Genomic DNA, 17,427 nt, shown 5'->3' with positions numbered 1-17,427 from the left:
AAAGATTTTTTATATTGAATGAGTATTGAAATTCATTGAATTCTTTGTAAATTTTTTTCTTTCATTTCTTAATTTGGTGAATTACATTAATATATTTTCTAATGCATTAATTTCTATATGTCTTTTTGAGATAAATTCAATTTGTTCAAGATATTGTACTTAAAGTGCATGGTAATTTATTAAATATTTTTGCATTCTTTTAATAAGTGAGAATATCCTGTAATTTCTTTCCTTGTGCTGTATTATGCGTCAGGCTTATACAAGTCTTGTGAAAGGAGTTGGAAAGCATTCTTCTGTTTTCTGGAGCAGTTTAAGATTCAGTGTATATTTAACTATCAGTTTCTTTTCTTGTTTAAAAAATTTTTTATTTGTTTAATTGCAGTAACACTGGATTATAACATTATACAGCTTTCAGATGTACATCGCAATGTATTTCGAATTCTGTGTGGATTAAATCATGTTCACCACCCAAAAACTAATTATAGTGCATCCCCTCACATGTGAGCCTAATCACCCCTTTTGCCTTCCCCCCCCAAGTTTATTTTCTTTAGTGGTCATAAACTCTTGTGGTTTTTTATTTATTTTAGTCAGTTTTATGTTTCTAGGAAGTTTTCCCTTCTTTCTGTTTTTAATTTTATTTATTTATTGATATGTTTGTTTGTTTATTTATTGGTATAAAGTTGATTATTGATTCTCCACTAAGATCTGTATTAATGATTCTTTTTTTTTAATTCAAACAAATCAATTTTTTTACTATGGACATGATTTTTAAACTCTAATAAGTAGATATATGTTGAATGAAATTAAAGTTTGGTAAGTAAATATCTGTTGAATGAAGTTAAAATTCTGTGCATGTACATCTATATTTGGAACATTTCATGAAAACTCAAAGGGTTTCCTTCTCTCACCCTGTCTTTGTCTTGTTTTAAGAATAATTAATAATTGAGAGTCCCTTTCAGTGTAAGGAAGAGAGAGATATATATTAGATGTATGATTTTGTCACTCTTCTCCCCACCCCCACCCCCTGCCCGCACACATGGAATTGGTATGAGGAGAGGAGATCATGCTCTTCCCCACCTGTCTTTCTAAGCAGGGATCAGTAAACTGAGGGTCTCAACCAGCTTCTGCTTCGGACAGAATTCTAGGAGTCACATTATCTCAGGAGCTTGATTTGTCATCTGATGGGTTTAAAAATCTCCCAATGTTATTTCATATTTACAGCTAAATGTATACGTATTTTTACAAAACAAAGTTGTGAAAGATTAAAAAAAATTAGTATCCAAGAGTTATATTCTATAATGATATAAGTTCATTTTTGTAAAAGGAAAGGGAGTGGGTGAATTCATCACATTTGTGTGTTGGTGTACAAATTTCTCATTTCTTCAAGAAAATGACATATTCTAATTACTAATATTAGTAGTTGACTTTAGTAGAGACAATAATTTCCATTCTTTTTAAAAATTAAATGAATATTGATATAAAGTGTTGCAATCTTTATTGGAATTACAGTATACAACGTTTATGTTGACAGTGTTACTAGTATGTTTTTGAAACAAAGTTAAACAACATTGGTCTCTTGATCAGGCAGATAGTCTCAATGTTATGTATTGACTTGTTTTTCGTACATATTTTCTAGTTTTGCTACGTGATTTGAATGTTTGAATGTCGAATTACACTGCAGTGGTTGGCAAATTTTGACTATAAAGTCCCAAACAGATATATTTTAGGTTTTGCAGGTCAGGTAGTCTAAGTTGCAAATATTTAACTGGCATTGTAGCACCAACGCAGCCTTAGACAGTGTGGAAATTACTAAGCACAGCTGTGTGCCAATAAAACATTATTTACAAAAACAGGTGACAGGCCAGGTTTGGCACACGGGGCCTTTTTTGCCCAACTTAAATAGGTAAAGATTGATGGTTACTAGTGAGAATTAATGGGAAATTTTAACGTAGTGCCAGACGTTTTCTCATAAATATGCTGTGCTGATCTCGGTACTTTTAGAAATTAGAGAAAATCTATTAGTGCAAAATTGACCTATGTAATCCTGTGTATTAAAATGTATATATAGAAATAGGTGTATACGTGCAATAAACGCATTCAAACTTACACTTTGTATTTAAGCTTTATCACTGCCAAGTAGTGGTCATTGAAAAGTTATTTAATGTAGGAAAAAATCATTTTGAAATATTTGTGTTTAACGATTTAAATGAAACTTTGAAAGTTGTGTCCTGTGAGTTCATATGCTATTCATATTCAGAGGCCAAAAGTCTGGAATTAGTTTATGACAAAAGATATAAAACTATGAAGAAAATGTTAAACTGATTATACAGAAATTTTTGGAGTAATCAAGGTTTAAGTCCTCTTGGAGTAATTTAGTTGTTTGTTCATGATTTTGTTGAAATCTAACAGGTAAGTTTTGTAAATAGAGAAAAATAAACAGTGGTTCCCAAGCAATCATCATTTGCCTCTTTGTAGTTTAACGAATGTCCTCTTTTGCCTCCTCCCTTATCCTTTGCCTTGTCCAGTTCTGGAAGTTGCTGTACTCAGTACAGAAGGACAGGTCCAAGACTTTAAGTTTCCTCTGGGCATCAAAGGAGCAGGCAGCTCAATCCAGCTCTCGGCAAATACCGTCAAACAGAACAGCAGGAACGGTAAGAGGGAACAGAGTCTTAAAAGTTGCTGGGTTTTTTGTTCAGTTAACCCTATTCTAAAATGCTGTTTCTTTGACTCCTAATATAACAAACACAGCTTAACATTTAAAAGCAGACTTAAAATATTGCTTTACTCTTTCCCGGTAAACTTAATCTAAATTAAAATTCTTTAAGGATGTTTTTCATTTTATTCTTATCTGAATGTATCCTATTTTATTCATAAGCTCATTTCCTGTAAAGTCATATTACTTTTACCTTGCCAGGGCTTGCAAAGTTGGTGTTCATCATTTACCGGAGTCTGGGACAGTTCCTTAGTACAGAAAATGCAACCATCAAGCTGGGTGCTGACTTTATTGGTCGTAATAGCACCATCGCAGTGAATTCCCACGTCATTTCAGTTTCAATCAATAAGGAATCCAGCCGAGTATACTTGACAGATCCTGTGCTTTTTACCCTACCGCACATTGATGTAAGTTACGTATGCTAATGAAAGTAGAAGGTTATAAAACCAGGAAGAAAGGAAAGCAAAACTGATGAGCTGGGGATGGGAGAAGGGGAATGGGGAGATGGCAGAGAGGAAAGAAAAGACCTTTCCATTTGAATTTCAAATGTTGGACTAGGTCAGAGACACAAGTTTATTTAAGTCTGTGAACATAAAATTAAATGAGCCTGGTTCAGTGATTATTAGAACTTAACTGTATTCTTAATGAAAGCTAATTCAGTAATCAACAGGAAAATGTAAATGACAGTAATTTGTTTTAGAATGAAGATTAACTCTTACCTTAGCAGCAGGATAGCCTAGTTTTAACTGTTAGGACTCTGCCTTTTTAGGGTGGGCAATTTTTTGTCTTGTTTCATTTTACTGATGACATTTGACACAATTGTTATCAAGCATTGGGTTTTTAAAAATCTGGGATTGAAGAGATGTGAGTCCTCTGCTGTGTCTTGGAATGCAAGTTGGTATTTAAATAATGACAGTGTTGGAAGATTGTCTGCAGAATTTTGGCTGTTGTTATAAGTAGAGTGAATAAGTGCCCACAGATAGCCAAGTGGATCTCCAGAATTGGCAAAGGAAGATAAATTTGTGCAGCTATTCTCTTCTTGAGTCTGCTGCAGTTCATTCGCTCTTTTCTGAACTTTGACGTCACTAATGTGTCGCTTAGAACAAAAATGGGTCCAGAATGGAAAAATGGATTTTAAAACATTTGGTCTCTATAGCATTTTCTCAGAACAAATTCATGGCTCTAATTTTGTCAGAAAGGAAAAAAAAAAAGATTCTAATGTGCCATCAGTATGTAAAATCATAAGATGGAAATTGTAATTGTGTAAAATGAGTCTTTGGTAATTTAGAGTACACTTTAGAGTGTTTCGGACTATAAAGCCCCTTTTAAGTTAGATATCTGCCTTGGATAACATAGTCCACAATTTTGCTGATGAAAAACTTTATAGTCCGAAACATGCAAAGTTTAATCTAAATTACCTTTTACACATATTAAACAATTGCTATTGCCATCTTAGACTGTAAAATCCTAATTTTATCTTGTCATTTTATTTCCCAGCCTGACAATTATTTCAATGCAAACTGCTCCTTCTGGAACTACTCAGAGAGAACTATGATGGGATATTGGTCTACCCAGGGCTGCAAGCTGGTTGACACTAATAAAACGCGTACAACGTGTGCATGCAGCCACCTAACCAATTTTGCAATCCTCATGGCCCACAGGGAAATTGCAGTAAGTATTTGCACTTCTAATTAGTAGCAGAGAGAAGCCTTGGAGATTCAAAACAGCTTGTATAATAGTCCCTTCTTTGGGTGCTTATCATAACTAAAAAGCAAACAAACTAATGTGGATTTCTAATTGTTTCTACACTGTCCATGTATCTTAGGAAGTCTTGGCACTGTACTTATTGTCACTTCTCAAAATCATGTGCTTTACAGGCTTGTGCTAAGTTTTTCTCCTTTGGACAGGTGTTGGGCAGAGGCGCTTTGGATTTTAAAAATGAACAACAGTAGGTCGTAGAAAAGAGACAGAGGGCCGTGAAATTCAGCAGGCCCTCCCTATCTTGCATGTTTGGCTCTGATTTTACAACTTGCACTTTAAGTTTTCTGACCACTTTGCATACTATGCAAAACTGCAAATTTCAAAAGGTCAGAATGGCTTCTGGAATATTTCTTAGTATTCCTTCTTGTGATTAAGAGAATGATAGCCAGAAGATAAAAATATTTTAAGAAATAAAACATGAAAACTCACAGATCTATTGTGTACTGGATTCTCAGTATATAAATACAGTCTTGTTCCATATAATGACATTCAGTCCGTGATGGACCGCATAGATGACAATAGACCCTTAAGATTAGTACCGTATAGCCTAGGTGTGTAATAGGTTATATACCGTCTACGTCTGTATAAGTACTGTAGGGGAGGAAGAAATTTTCCTCTACCCTTCTAGGTTCTTCTAGTCTAAGAATTAAATTGACATAAGATGGGTTAATAGGAGAAAAACAAAAGTTTAAAAGCATGTATGCATGGGAGAAACCCAGGGAAACTGAATAACTTGCCAAAATGGCCAAAGCCCTCACCTTAAATGTTATCCTCAGCTAAAGACAAAAGAAAATGTTGGGGGTGGGGAGAGTCAGGGAGTTCAAAGGGAGGGAAGGCTATTCGCAAGTAGGTGAAAAGGAGCAAAGGTTTGGAAAACAAGTGTTTGGCCACAGAGAAACAGAAGAACACAGAGGGCAGCCCAACAAACAGGCTTTTCTAGGTTCCTCCCTGTCCAGCACCTAGTTCATGTTACGCTAAGGTGATAGCTAGCTTCCTGAGACAGGTTTTTTTATCTGAATTCTTTTAGGCAGATAAGGGGGAGGTGACAAGGAAAACTTTCGGAGTCTTTTGTTTCTTAAAATTATTCAGCCTTAAATAATCTGCCTGTTAGAGAGACACATTTGGGAGTGGCAGATTCTGTTCCCCTTCAGTACACTCCTTGATGTTCACACAATGACGAAATCGCTTAACGACTTATTTCTCAGAACGAATCCCTGCCATTAAGCAATGCATAGCTATATAATATAAAAAACCCAAGGAGAAAATTAAAACTTCACTTATGGGTTAGCCTGGAAAGTCATTAAAATGTAATTTCTTTAAATCATAACTAAGTGTCTTTTATTCTATTATATAAATATTTTCTGTATGTTTCTATGGGTAGTTATTTCCGTCCTTTTGAAATGATTGGGCTCTTGCATCACTTTCTAGGTAGACTTCCACTTTCTTAGGTCACTGTTTGAATATAAAAAAGTTAACAAGATAGTACTGACCTGTGTTATATGATCAAAATTTCTTTTTAGTACTGAGCCCTGTTTGAACACACGTTAATAATATTCAGGGAGCTTAGTATTAAAAGATGAGCTATCATATGTGAAAGCTGTCTTACTTTAGGTGATGGAATGCAGGAATATTAATGATCCTCATTTTTTTTATTTTCAGTACAAAGACGGAGTTCATGAATTACTGCTTACGGTCATCACCTGGGTGGGAATTGTCATTTCCCTTGTTTGCCTGGCTATTTGCATCTTCACCTTCTGCTTTTTCCGTGGTCTACAGAGTGACCGTAATACTATCCACAAGAACCTTTGTATCAACCTTTTCATTGCTGAATTTATTTTCCTAATAGGCATTGATAAGACAAAATACATGGTAAGCACTCCTCCAGGGTATTGACCTTGGATCTCTGAACATTATTATAACAGGTGTGAATGTGCACAGGATGATGATACTGATATTTGACCATGTGGCAATAGGACATGGCAATATTAAAGGATAATCAGTAATGAATTAAAAGCCCAGTCATTTCTTGTATTAAAGTGCAGTTGCATTTTTGGGGGTTGTTATTAAGATGTAATTTGAATAGAAGGATGCTGGGGATACTGAAGTGAAAAGATTCTATTTTTATAATTTTCATTTTGCTTACGTAGTCATTCTGCCCACTGATCATTTCTTCATATTCCAAGCAATTTATTCATCATCGTGAGGTCTCGGTGTCAGAAACAGAGCTTAACAATTAGTTAATGCTTCACCCTATATTCATCTGCACTGGGATGAATTTAAGAATTTCTGCACTATGGATGATGAATTTAGTATTTTCCACATATGTCAAGAAAATAATGTTAGATAATTAGAGCCAGGGTATTTGTCATTAAAGACAATTTTTAAAATTCGGTTATAGAAAAACCAGAAATAATATATTTGGAAACAACTGTTCTAAAAGACTTATGAAGAAATCATCTACAAATGGAAACTAAGATTTAATAATGGAGAATTCTAGAAAAGAAATTATGTTTTCTTATTTGCGCTTAATTTCACTAAAAATAGTAATGTATTTTAGCAGTGAAATTTCTAGCACACCTAGCATCATACTCTGTAAGCATTAACCTCTTCAAATTTGGGTGTCCGTTTATGAAAAAAAAGTTGTTTAAAGAAGCAGTTGTTTACTCTAATGATGGACTTTAAAGACAATAGTGAGCAATATTTTACAATTTTGGAGTGAGCTGTTTTTTTCATGTGTTCTCTTTTGTCTTTTTGTTCTTTTCCTTTGTAGATTGCATGCCCAATATTTGCAGGACTTCTCCACTTTTTCTTTTTGGCTGCTTTTGCTTGGATGTGCCTAGAAGGTGTGCAGCTCTATCTAATGTTAGTTGAAGTTTTTGAAAGTGAATATTCCAGGAAGAAATATTACTATGTTGCTGGTTACTTGTTTCCTGCCACAGTGGTTGGAGTTTCAGCTGCTATTGACTATAAGAGCTATGGAACAGAAAAAGCGTAAGTAATTGCACGCGACCTGAGTGTTTTTCAAGTGAATAATTTTTTAAAGCCTGTTAGCTGTCAGTGAGGGTCCCTGACAGACTAAAATAGCATCTGAAAGCTTTATTGGTAAGAGAATGGGCATGCCGTGCACAAATTACAATCAAGTCTTTTGTAATTTTCTAGGTTCAGAGGATTTGTACTCCGGCGAGGCAGATTCTAAATTATGGACTTTCTTTTTAACACAAAAGATTGACCTGAAACAATTTGAAAAAGTAAATAACTTTCTGGCCTTAAAAAGATATTAAGTAAAAATTCTTCTGAACTTAAAGCATCTGACAGCCTTAACTACTCAGTTTTAAGCTAATGCTTCATTAGCTTTCTTTGTGCAGCCGACCCTCTAGCTGACTCTCATTCTGAATTGTGACAGTAGCACATTCCATCCCATATGTTTTACTTTGATAATATTTTATCAGGCAGTTTGAAAGGATTAAAATAAGTCACTGTCTTTCATTTATAAAAATATAGATGTTTATGGAAAGTGACAGAAGGTAGACATAGCCATGTTTCTAAGGATTTTATTTGCTAGAGGCATGAATTTGCTTTCCAATTCTGTTTATTTTTTCCTTTGATAAAATTAGTTATATAAAGATTCTTTGGACTAAAGAAAGCTTTTTGACTATACAGATGATGAAAGACAAATAAAAGAAATTCAGTGGGGATTCAGTGTTATATGAAAAATGAACCACTAAGTAAAATCTGTCTTAATAAGTTTATGCATCATTTACTCTAATGCTGTATGAGTTCTGTGGTTTGATTTTTTTTTTTCTAGTATTCATCCATTCCCTTGAGATAGTATATTTATGCTATCCTGTTTTGCAGCGAACATAACATCTGAACATTTTTGTTGTCTGTTGTGTTCCATAGGGTTAAACACTTTAGCTCAGTTATGGATCTGAAAGGCAACTTTTGAGATAAGAACTTTGTAATGGTGAGACAATTTGGAATAGTGAGTTTCAAGATTTTAGTAAAGTCAGAGGTCTTAAAAGTTAGAGATCGCAGTGTGGTGGGTTTGTTGTTTTCCCCATACAAGCGTAATTATATATGCCTTTATCAAATTTAAAACCTGAAATGAAAAATAGTAGGTTGAAGTAAATAAATTACTACTCTTTAAATCAAAGCCAACTCAGAATTCTTAAAATTGTTCCTGCTCCTAAGAAATGAGTTTTAAAAGGCAAATGTAAAGATAATTTTGTTGGTTAGACTCTTAGAATTCTGTTTTCTTTGTGATGTTGAAGATCCATTGAAGCTACTTAATATGTATTCTTTTCTTTTCGTAATAGTTGCTGGCTTCATGTTGATAACTATTTTATATGGAGTTTCATTGGACCTGTTACCTTCATTATTCTGGTAAGCTGACTCTATTTTTGCTTCAGTTTTAGCTTGCTTCATTTTTAGCTAGCCAGCTAAAATGAAACACGGATAATTTAATACATTGAAACAAGGATAGTTTGCTTTATTGTTAATTTATCCATGCCTTCAAAGATTTTTAAACGTGTCTGGCTTACAGGATAAAATTATATAGTACATTTGAAATATTATACCATTATTGAGAGTTTATATACTTGCTAATTAGTACTATTTCCGAAAATCTTTTTTCCTGTAAAAGATACTTTTTCTCATTTCTAATTTAGTTTGCTAAAATATCATGGCATAATCAAAAAAAATATACTTATATAAAAGCCATGTTAAGATTGCATGATTTGAAACTATTTTGATAACTCGAAAGGAATAACTGGTATGTATAGCATCTTTTGTTTTTGAGTGGTGGGAGTTTTTTGCTAACAGTTTTAGTTCAGGAAGTTGTGTCTCCAAAATCTATAATGTTAGCCCTGCGCCAAGCCCGTATAGCATTCATGAATTAAATGAATGTTTTACAGAAGTGAAAAAAGATTAGCTGAATATTTATCATCTTAATTTCCACATAGTAGTTTAGTACTTTAAAATAAATGTCCACACCCTAAATTCTCTTTCGGGCTCAAAAAGATTTTTTTAAGCTTAGATTAAAAATGAATATTAAATCAATTTTAAACTCATTAGTAATAAAATTGCTTTAAGACAAAATACCAAATAAAAATACTAGTTTTTAAGAAATTTTAGCTTAGGGGCTGGCCCCATGGCCAAGTGGTTAAGTTTGCATGCTCCGCTACGGCAGTCCAGGGTTTTGCTGGTTCCGATCCTGGGCGCGGACATGGCACCACACATCAGGCCATGTTGAGGCGGTGTCCCACGTGCCACAACTAGAAGGACCCACAACTAAAATATACAACTATGTACTGGTGGGATTATGGGGAGAAAAAGCAGAAAGAAAGAAAAAAAAACAAGAAAAAAGAAGATTGGCAACAGTTGTTAGCTCAGGTGCCAATCTTTAATAAAAAAGAAACTTTAGCTTAAAATAAATTTGATACAAGTTAAGTATAGTGACATTAAGGTATTTTTTAGCTTCTTACATTACCATTAGTCAAATATTTGAAATATGGTTGAAATAAAAGAATATAGCTAAAATATTTGAATTTCAGTATTTTGTTTAAAACTTTTCACTCAGTTTCAGCATTGTGTTGTTACAGATAGGTGTTATTGACCATTGTAAGATTGAAAGGAAACATAAATTTAAACATTGCCTATATCTTTCTATTTCTATTAAGGATTTTTTTTCTTTAGAAAAGTGACACAAATGAGCATACTAAGATATTTCTGTAGTTAACTAGTGTTTCATAAAATTGAGAAAAAAATTTAGTAGTTTAAGGAAACAAAGCTACTTCAAGTCTATGTACTTGTTATTAAAATGAATTATTTTATCCACCTGTTTATACAAAGCAAAATGAAAATTTGAGATGAATGCCTATATGAATCAAACCAGTAAAGCATTCTCAAGTGTTCCTAGGAAAGCTGATTTCTCATCAGAATTATTCAATCCAGATGGTTGCCCTAGTTTTTGTTCTTGGTTTCCTTGTGTTAACACAGCCCGAGCCTATCTGAGTTAAAATGGCAACCAGCTAACCTGAAGAGGTGGGATCCTTAGAGACACAGGCTCCTTGATTTTCTCCTGAGCCCTTGGCCAAACATATTGATACTTTGAAAATTGCAAAGGCTATTTTAGGGATATTTGGTCTATAAAAGTGTGATGTGTTTACTTCTGCTGTACTGGAGTTTTATTTTCTATTTATATTCTCTGAAGATAAATACTAACTTTAGAGTATTAAAAAAACGTTTCACTTGGCAAAAGGAGATAGTGTTCACAGTTACTCAGCTTCCTCTAAGACAAGAGGTAAAGGACGTTTTCTTATATTGCCTACTTACAGTGAGAGCCTACTGTTAGACATTAGTCTTGTCATCATTACCCTCTACCAAATCATCTAGGCTGAGATGTGAAGGACTTTTGGAAACAGTGTTCCCAGCTTAAAACAAAACAAAACAAAACAGCAGGTAGCAATCACAGTGCAGATCCTGGGAGTAATTCTTCTCCTGCAATTACTTTGCCCTCTAATCATCCCAACACTGAGACAAAGAGTGATATAGGAGTGTAAAACGTTATCTCGCCTGTAACCTCAATTGAGATGTGATCTGATTGTGCAGCACGTGTTTCTTGAATATTAATTCATTTACCTACATAGATTCTTCTGGTGATAGAGAATGTTTAAAAGTCAATTCAAACACAAATCTTAATATAAATCATATTGTATACTACCCTTTGAAGAAGTACTCTCATAACAAAAATTACCTATTGATATTTCTAGAAAGTGTAGTTTTGCATTTCCAACTTTCCTGAATTGAAATCATTTAACTTAGTAGTATTAAATGTGTACATTTTTAATATCCTATGAAGAAAAATAACATGCTATGAAAAATAAAACTTCCTACTTGTGTCTTTCTATAGAATGTCTTGCCTACAGGCACTGGAGTTATTATATCTATGAGAAAAGTGCTTGTAAGTAATGAGCAGTGGGAAACCATTAGTATGCTTGAAATGGTTTAATGAAAGCTTGGATCATGACACGTCAGGAGCTGTTCTTATCATTTGGACAGCTCCATCTGCATCGTTAATAATTAATTCAGTTCAGTAAGAGTTCAGCTCACACACTCATTTAGAAGTCTTCTTCAGAGAACACCTCTCTGGCTGCGAGTCCCAGGGAGAAATAGGTTTCTGCTTGGCTAACAGCAAAGATCGGGAGATACAAGCGCAGTTTTAGAGTTGCTTTTGCCAGGTAGCAAAAGCTCCAGGGAGGACAAAAAGGGTCAGAACATGTGCAGTTCAGTTAGGTTACTTCAGAGTGGTGTTTCTGTTCGTCTGTCTTATCATATCCATGTCAGCACTGCAAGCTGTGGAATGAATTTTAAGCTGCTAAACTCAGACGGATGTGATTCAATTGAGCAGGTTGATGACTGTGAAACAAACTGGGCACTTTCATAATCTGTGGTATTTCTTCCTTTTTTTAAACTTTGTATTTTCGCATCGTCATTATGGGTGGTAATGAGTTACCCTGTATCATTAAGTAGCGAATTTTATCAGCAAATTATATTGGCAGATTATTTAAACAATAATTTAAGAAATTATTATTTTGGGATAGGTGAAAGAGTATTATTTGTCATTGGAAGAGAAAAAATGCCCCGTTTGGCGATTTACTCTTTTTAACTGAGTAAGAAAATTTTTTTCTTCTGAATTTGCTCTCACGCTTTCACATAGATATCCATCTACCTATTTACCTATGTGTACACACACAGAGCAGAGGTAAACTCTGATTAATTTCTGGATAAGTTGCCTTATCTCCAATATTAATCATCAGTATGGGCATTTAGCCTGCTGAGTTGACATACGATATGTAAGACGGTCCTGTTAACTTGTCCTTACTAGGGGCTTCTATGCGAATGATTGAGTAAGGACATGTACTTAACCAGGTTTAGACAAATCTTTGTGTCTGTAACTCTGTCTTTTTTCTTTTCTGCTGATGCATAGCACCTTTCAAACTATCCTAAAATACTGTGTTTAAACTTAGTAGTGTTGATGTTCGAAAGAAAAAATAAAGAACAAATTGACAAAAAGTGGCTGCACTGGAATTGAAGGGAGAAGGATGGTGGAGAGATTCTTCTCTCCTTGTCTTTTTGCCTGCCTTCTGGTGAGAAATAGGGAAAATTCCGTGTTCGATGGTTATAATTTCTTTTATTTTTAAAATGCATATCAAAGGCAGGAAAATAAATTGGGTAGAAATAAAAGTGAGGAGAAAGAAATCACTTACTCTAACCAGATGAAAAAAGAAGCACAGAAATGTATGGCTGGAAGGAACCATTTATGTCATGGGGAAAATGCAAAGAACAAAGAACTCAGATTTGCAACCAGTACTACTCCATCTTCAAGGAACTATTTTGGATGATAGATTTAATCAAAGATGTTTCCATTTGCCCACCTCTTTCTTGTTCTGATTCCTGTAGTTATATTTTAAAAGAACAAGAAAGGAGTAGAAGAGAGGGAAAGAAATCTATTGAAATATATTACTCTACAAAATCATGACTCTTATAGTGTATTACCTCTCAAAAAGAGCATAGCAGCAATATTTATTCTATGAAACTAAAAATTAGCATTTACATTTTTTAAGCATTGGAGAAAATAAGCTCTAAAACCACATTTAGAACAATTTGTTTATAGGGCTGGCCTGTTGGCGTCTTGGTTAGGTTTGTGCACTCTGCTTCAGCGGCCTGGGGTTTGTGGGGTCAGATCCCAGGAGCAGACCTACACACCGCTCATCAAGCCATGCTGAGGCAGCCTCCCACATACAAAATATAGAGGAAGGTTGGCACAGATGTTAGCTCAGGAACAATCTTCCTCACCAAAAAAAAAACCTTGTTATAGTTCAGTATATGTTCTATTTAATTCCAAAAATGTTTCACTGTTATCCATGTTAATGATAACATATTAAAATATTCAATGTCTAAATGATGTATTTTTTTCATTTCTCTAATAAGACTAGTAAATAATATGCATTAGTGAAATTTTTATTTTTTTTAATGTGGAATTGAGGAAAAGAAAAATATCTTATGTTTAGCATTTTTTGCCCCTTTATATTATGATTCACAGTATGTCTTTCATGCCTTTTTTCATAATTGCTTTGTCTTAAAATGATGGTATTTTGTCTTATTTAAGATACCATTGCCTCATTATTTGTATATCTTCAAGTCATATTTCAAAGGCTAAATTAGTGTTGGATTTCGCTATAAATTTGTTGGCAACCTAAATATTAGTGCATTGGCTATGAGTTTTATTTTCAGTTTCTTTAAATTGGAAAATTCACAGATACTTGTGAAACAATCCAAATGCAAAAATCCAGTGGTTTTGCGATTATTTTTCTAGTATTTTTAGTTGCTTTTAAAGGTCTTTTTGAAGAATTTAATCTAAGTATGTTGGAAACAACAGCTTTTTTTTTTTTTTGCTCTCAGGTTTTATAGGTTTGTGTGGTATTTAGCCATGTGAGTATAATTAACACAAACAGGTTTGAGAAAACGCAACCAACTGTTGTTAAACATACCATTTGGCTAGCGGGAGTAGAAGTGTGTGGTTATTTTAACCATTTGCTGATTATGGGATGGTAGTGTTTTACAAAGAAAATGGAGAATCAGCTATTCTGGCAAGTCCATCAGGGGGAAGCCGCCTGAAGAGCACATCTCTTAAGTTGTCCAGAATTTCTTGAGGCTGTAGTTTATCTATTAATTTATTATTATTATGTTTTTTAAAGATTTTATTTTTTTCCTTTTTCTCCCCAAAGCCCCCCGGTACATAGTTGTGTAATCTTCATTGTGGGTTCTTCTAGTTGTGGCATGTGGGACGCTGCCTCAGCATGGTTTGATGAGCAGTGCCATGTCCGCGCCCAGGATTCGAACCAACGAAACACTGGGCCGCCTGCAGGGGAGCGCGCGAACTTAACCACTCAGCCACGGGGCCAGCCCCCTATTAATTTATTATTTATCTTTAACTTCATTTGTCATCTCTGAGTGATTTCTAAATTGAATTACTTTTTATAGATGTGGAACCTTTTTTAAAAAAATAATACTAGTATATCTTTGCTTTGTTAGAAGACTCCTAATTTTCTCACTGAAATGAGAATAAATTGATTAATTTTATTTGGAAAGACTGAGCTATGGAGCCAGACCACAGTTTAGTGAATCTCAGGACTGACATTATATAGCTGTGTAATCTTTGGCAAGATACTCAGCATCTCAGATTTGTAATATCGTTATCCAAGTGCTTCCTGCTACCTCTGGAGATGAGATTATAGGTTGTTGGATTTTTTTTCCTGTATTTTTCTGAACTTGTACGGCTTGTCAATCTATTATATTTGTAACTAGAAAGAAACACTAAACACATACATAACGTTAAAAACCTCAGTAGGGTGAGGGGAAAAGAAGAGGAGATGCATCTAACAGTCTGTGTTTTCAGAATTAAATGAGATAAGTTTTCTGTAGCACATTCATCTTGGTTAGTCCTCTGTCTTAGCAAGAAAGAAATGTCTTTGTGTCATATTTAAGCTTTAATTCTATTTTTATATAGGTAGATTTTATTTTCATTTCAGTTTTATTGGAAAACTAATTCTTGTTAGTTCTTAAATAATGTTTTTTTATCTAATTTTCTTCATTGAAAAATACTTTGGGATGAGTTCACCTCTAAGATGTCACATTTTCTACTCGTTTTCTTTTCATAGCATAATACTTAATACATCCAACATTTTTTCACATTCCTTATTTTCTTGTAACTTGTACATTCATGTATAATAACTTTTCTCCTTTCTGGAATTTACTACTACTACTGTTATTTTATTCCTGAGGGGATAACTAATATGCTTAGAAAATAATGAACACCAAATTGTGGCCCTGTATGCTTCAGGAAATCTTTTTTAAAAAAGGAGCAGTGGGTGGGGGTAGTGGGACAGGAAACAACTCTGGGTCTAAAGTTTGGAATAAAGGAAATTAGTGGTTTATTAGGTATGTTCAAAAAGAGGAGTTGAGAGGTTTAAAGGATTTTTAACTCTGAATCTGTAAAGCTGCTTTTCTTTCCTAAGGGTTGTAGTCAGTTGGTCTGTTTACATGGGTTTTGCTTTGTTTGTTTGTTCTTAGGATATTTAGAGTTCTTGTTTTAACCATTCCTTAATTTTACAAGTTAAGGCTTTCTGGAGCATAAAATAAAAATAAGAACGCTATTGATTTTGCCTTTTAAAGAAAATTAGAGATGATTGTTTAAAAACCAGGTCAAATATTTACCATACCACCAGAAGGATCTCCCTAATTTCTCAAACGCAGAAATTGTGTCTTACCCACAACACAATAAGCACATTCTTGTCTGGAGCAATAAGATCAATAAATATTTGTTGAATGAAATGCATAATATTGTAATATCCTTGCGAATGTAATTATTTGTTTATATTGTGAAAAGTTGGGATAATCTTCAGGATATAAAGCTAGAAAATGTTTCTACAAATTTATTTACTTTTTCTCTAGACATGTATTTTAAGAAATTAATTTTAAGTACTTTTTTAAACAAAGAACTTCTTTTGTCCTCAAGTAATTAACATCAAACAATAGAATGCTGTCTGCCAACACTTGCAAATTATGCCCATTAACCTCTTAAGAGAAAATTTTACATCTAAGAGCAATAGTAAGGCACAGTAGACAAAATGAGTGATACACAGCTTAAAGTAAAGCCTTGACTCTCTTCCTAAACTCATCGTTAGGAAGGACCTGGAAATTTTATTTATTGTCCTATATCCTTTTTCCTAATTATAAAATCAGAAGTAGTGATGAATGAGTAAAATAATGTTATCATTTTATCAGATGGTATTGTGACTCAATAAAAATGATCATATTCCCGTAACAAAGCTTTGCTGATTACTTACCACCAAGGAATTGCTTTTGTCCCCACTTATAGTGGGTCCTTTTCTGAATATACTATTTGGGCTTGCACTTTCTGAATCACATAAAGCTCACAAAAGAACTTTGTTTTGTCTTTTTCAAAGTAATAATCCGAACTAAATAAAATGTCAAAAACATCCAAGAGCCGTCTAGGTTAGTTCTGTTTTTAGAACATAAAAATGGAACTGCCTTCCCTCCATCCAGCATTCTGCAGGTTTCTGTAGAAGCAAATGCAAATTACAAGCCCTTCTCTCTCCTGAGTCAAAACAGCTCTTTCCTTCTAAGTTCACTCATGTCCACCTCCCAAAGCTTCCCTCTGCATCGGGCTCCATCTTTTTCCCAGTTTACTTTTGTTTGCACCTAGATTCTTTGCACCACTGAATGTTTGGAGGGACTCAAAACAGCCTTTCTTCAGAATATACCTACTTCCATACAATATGGAGACATAAGGGGAAAAGAGCTGATGGCTTTTAACAGTAAAATAGCAAATATATATATATATATTTTTAGAGTTTATCTTACTTCATATAACTAACGAACATTTTTTGTTTGATTTCATTTGATTCTCACAATTACCTTGCACATAGATTGTGCAAATGTTATTATCCTCATTTAATCAATCAAAATCAAGAGCTGGAGTCTGAGCCAAGTCTTAGGGTCCCAAATCCAGGAACCCTTCTGTTATAAGCTACGTAATGTAAATGCCCCATCTAAGCAGTTCACTTCCGTGTTTCCAATAGATGGCTTTTAGGCCCTGGAGTACCTCTAGCTAAAGAAACTGATTTAGGTTTTCTAATTTATTTAATCATCACCACATGGTACTGATTTAATGAGGTTGCAATTTCATGTCAAATGATCTATTAAAATATCGATCATACATAGCCCGAGTATTTTTTGTTTAAACTCAACTTGATCATTGTGTGTGGGAACTAAAATCGAATCAGTGGCTACCACATACTCATCTCATGGATAGTTAACTGCATTCACTCATTAAATATATTTGAAAAAACTGACTAATTGTTCACTCT

General features: G+C 34.0%; 1 protein-coding gene across 50 annotated transcripts in view; it reads left to right on the top strand.

The window, feature by feature from the left end:
• The window catches only part of ADGRL2 (adhesion G protein-coupled receptor L2), a 595,411-nt gene that overhangs the window by 565,272 nt on the left and 12,712 nt on the right, over positions 1 to 17,427 (top strand). For all 50 annotated transcript variants that reach the window (XM_070267443.1, XM_070267427.1, XM_070267430.1 and 47 more), the window contains 6 exons: positions 2,526 to 2,651; positions 2,915 to 3,120; positions 4,211 to 4,384; positions 6,134 to 6,343; positions 7,245 to 7,465; positions 8,791 to 8,857. In XM_070267443.1, the coding sequence (XP_070123544.1) occupies positions 2,526 to 2,651; positions 2,915 to 3,120; positions 4,211 to 4,384; positions 6,134 to 6,343; positions 7,245 to 7,465; positions 8,791 to 8,857 (1,004 nt within the window). The remainder of the gene's footprint in view (positions 1 to 2,525; positions 2,652 to 2,914; positions 3,121 to 4,210; positions 4,385 to 6,133; positions 6,344 to 7,244; positions 7,466 to 8,790; positions 8,858 to 17,427) is intronic.

Source organism: Equus caballus, chromosome 5, assembly GCF_041296265.1.
Source record: "Equus caballus isolate H_3958 breed thoroughbred chromosome 5, TB-T2T, whole genome shotgun sequence".
Taxonomy (NCBI): Eukaryota; Metazoa; Chordata; class Mammalia; order Perissodactyla; family Equidae; genus Equus; species Equus caballus.
Note: the sequence above shows the minus strand (reverse complement) of the source record. Positions and strands in the feature narration are given on the sequence as shown.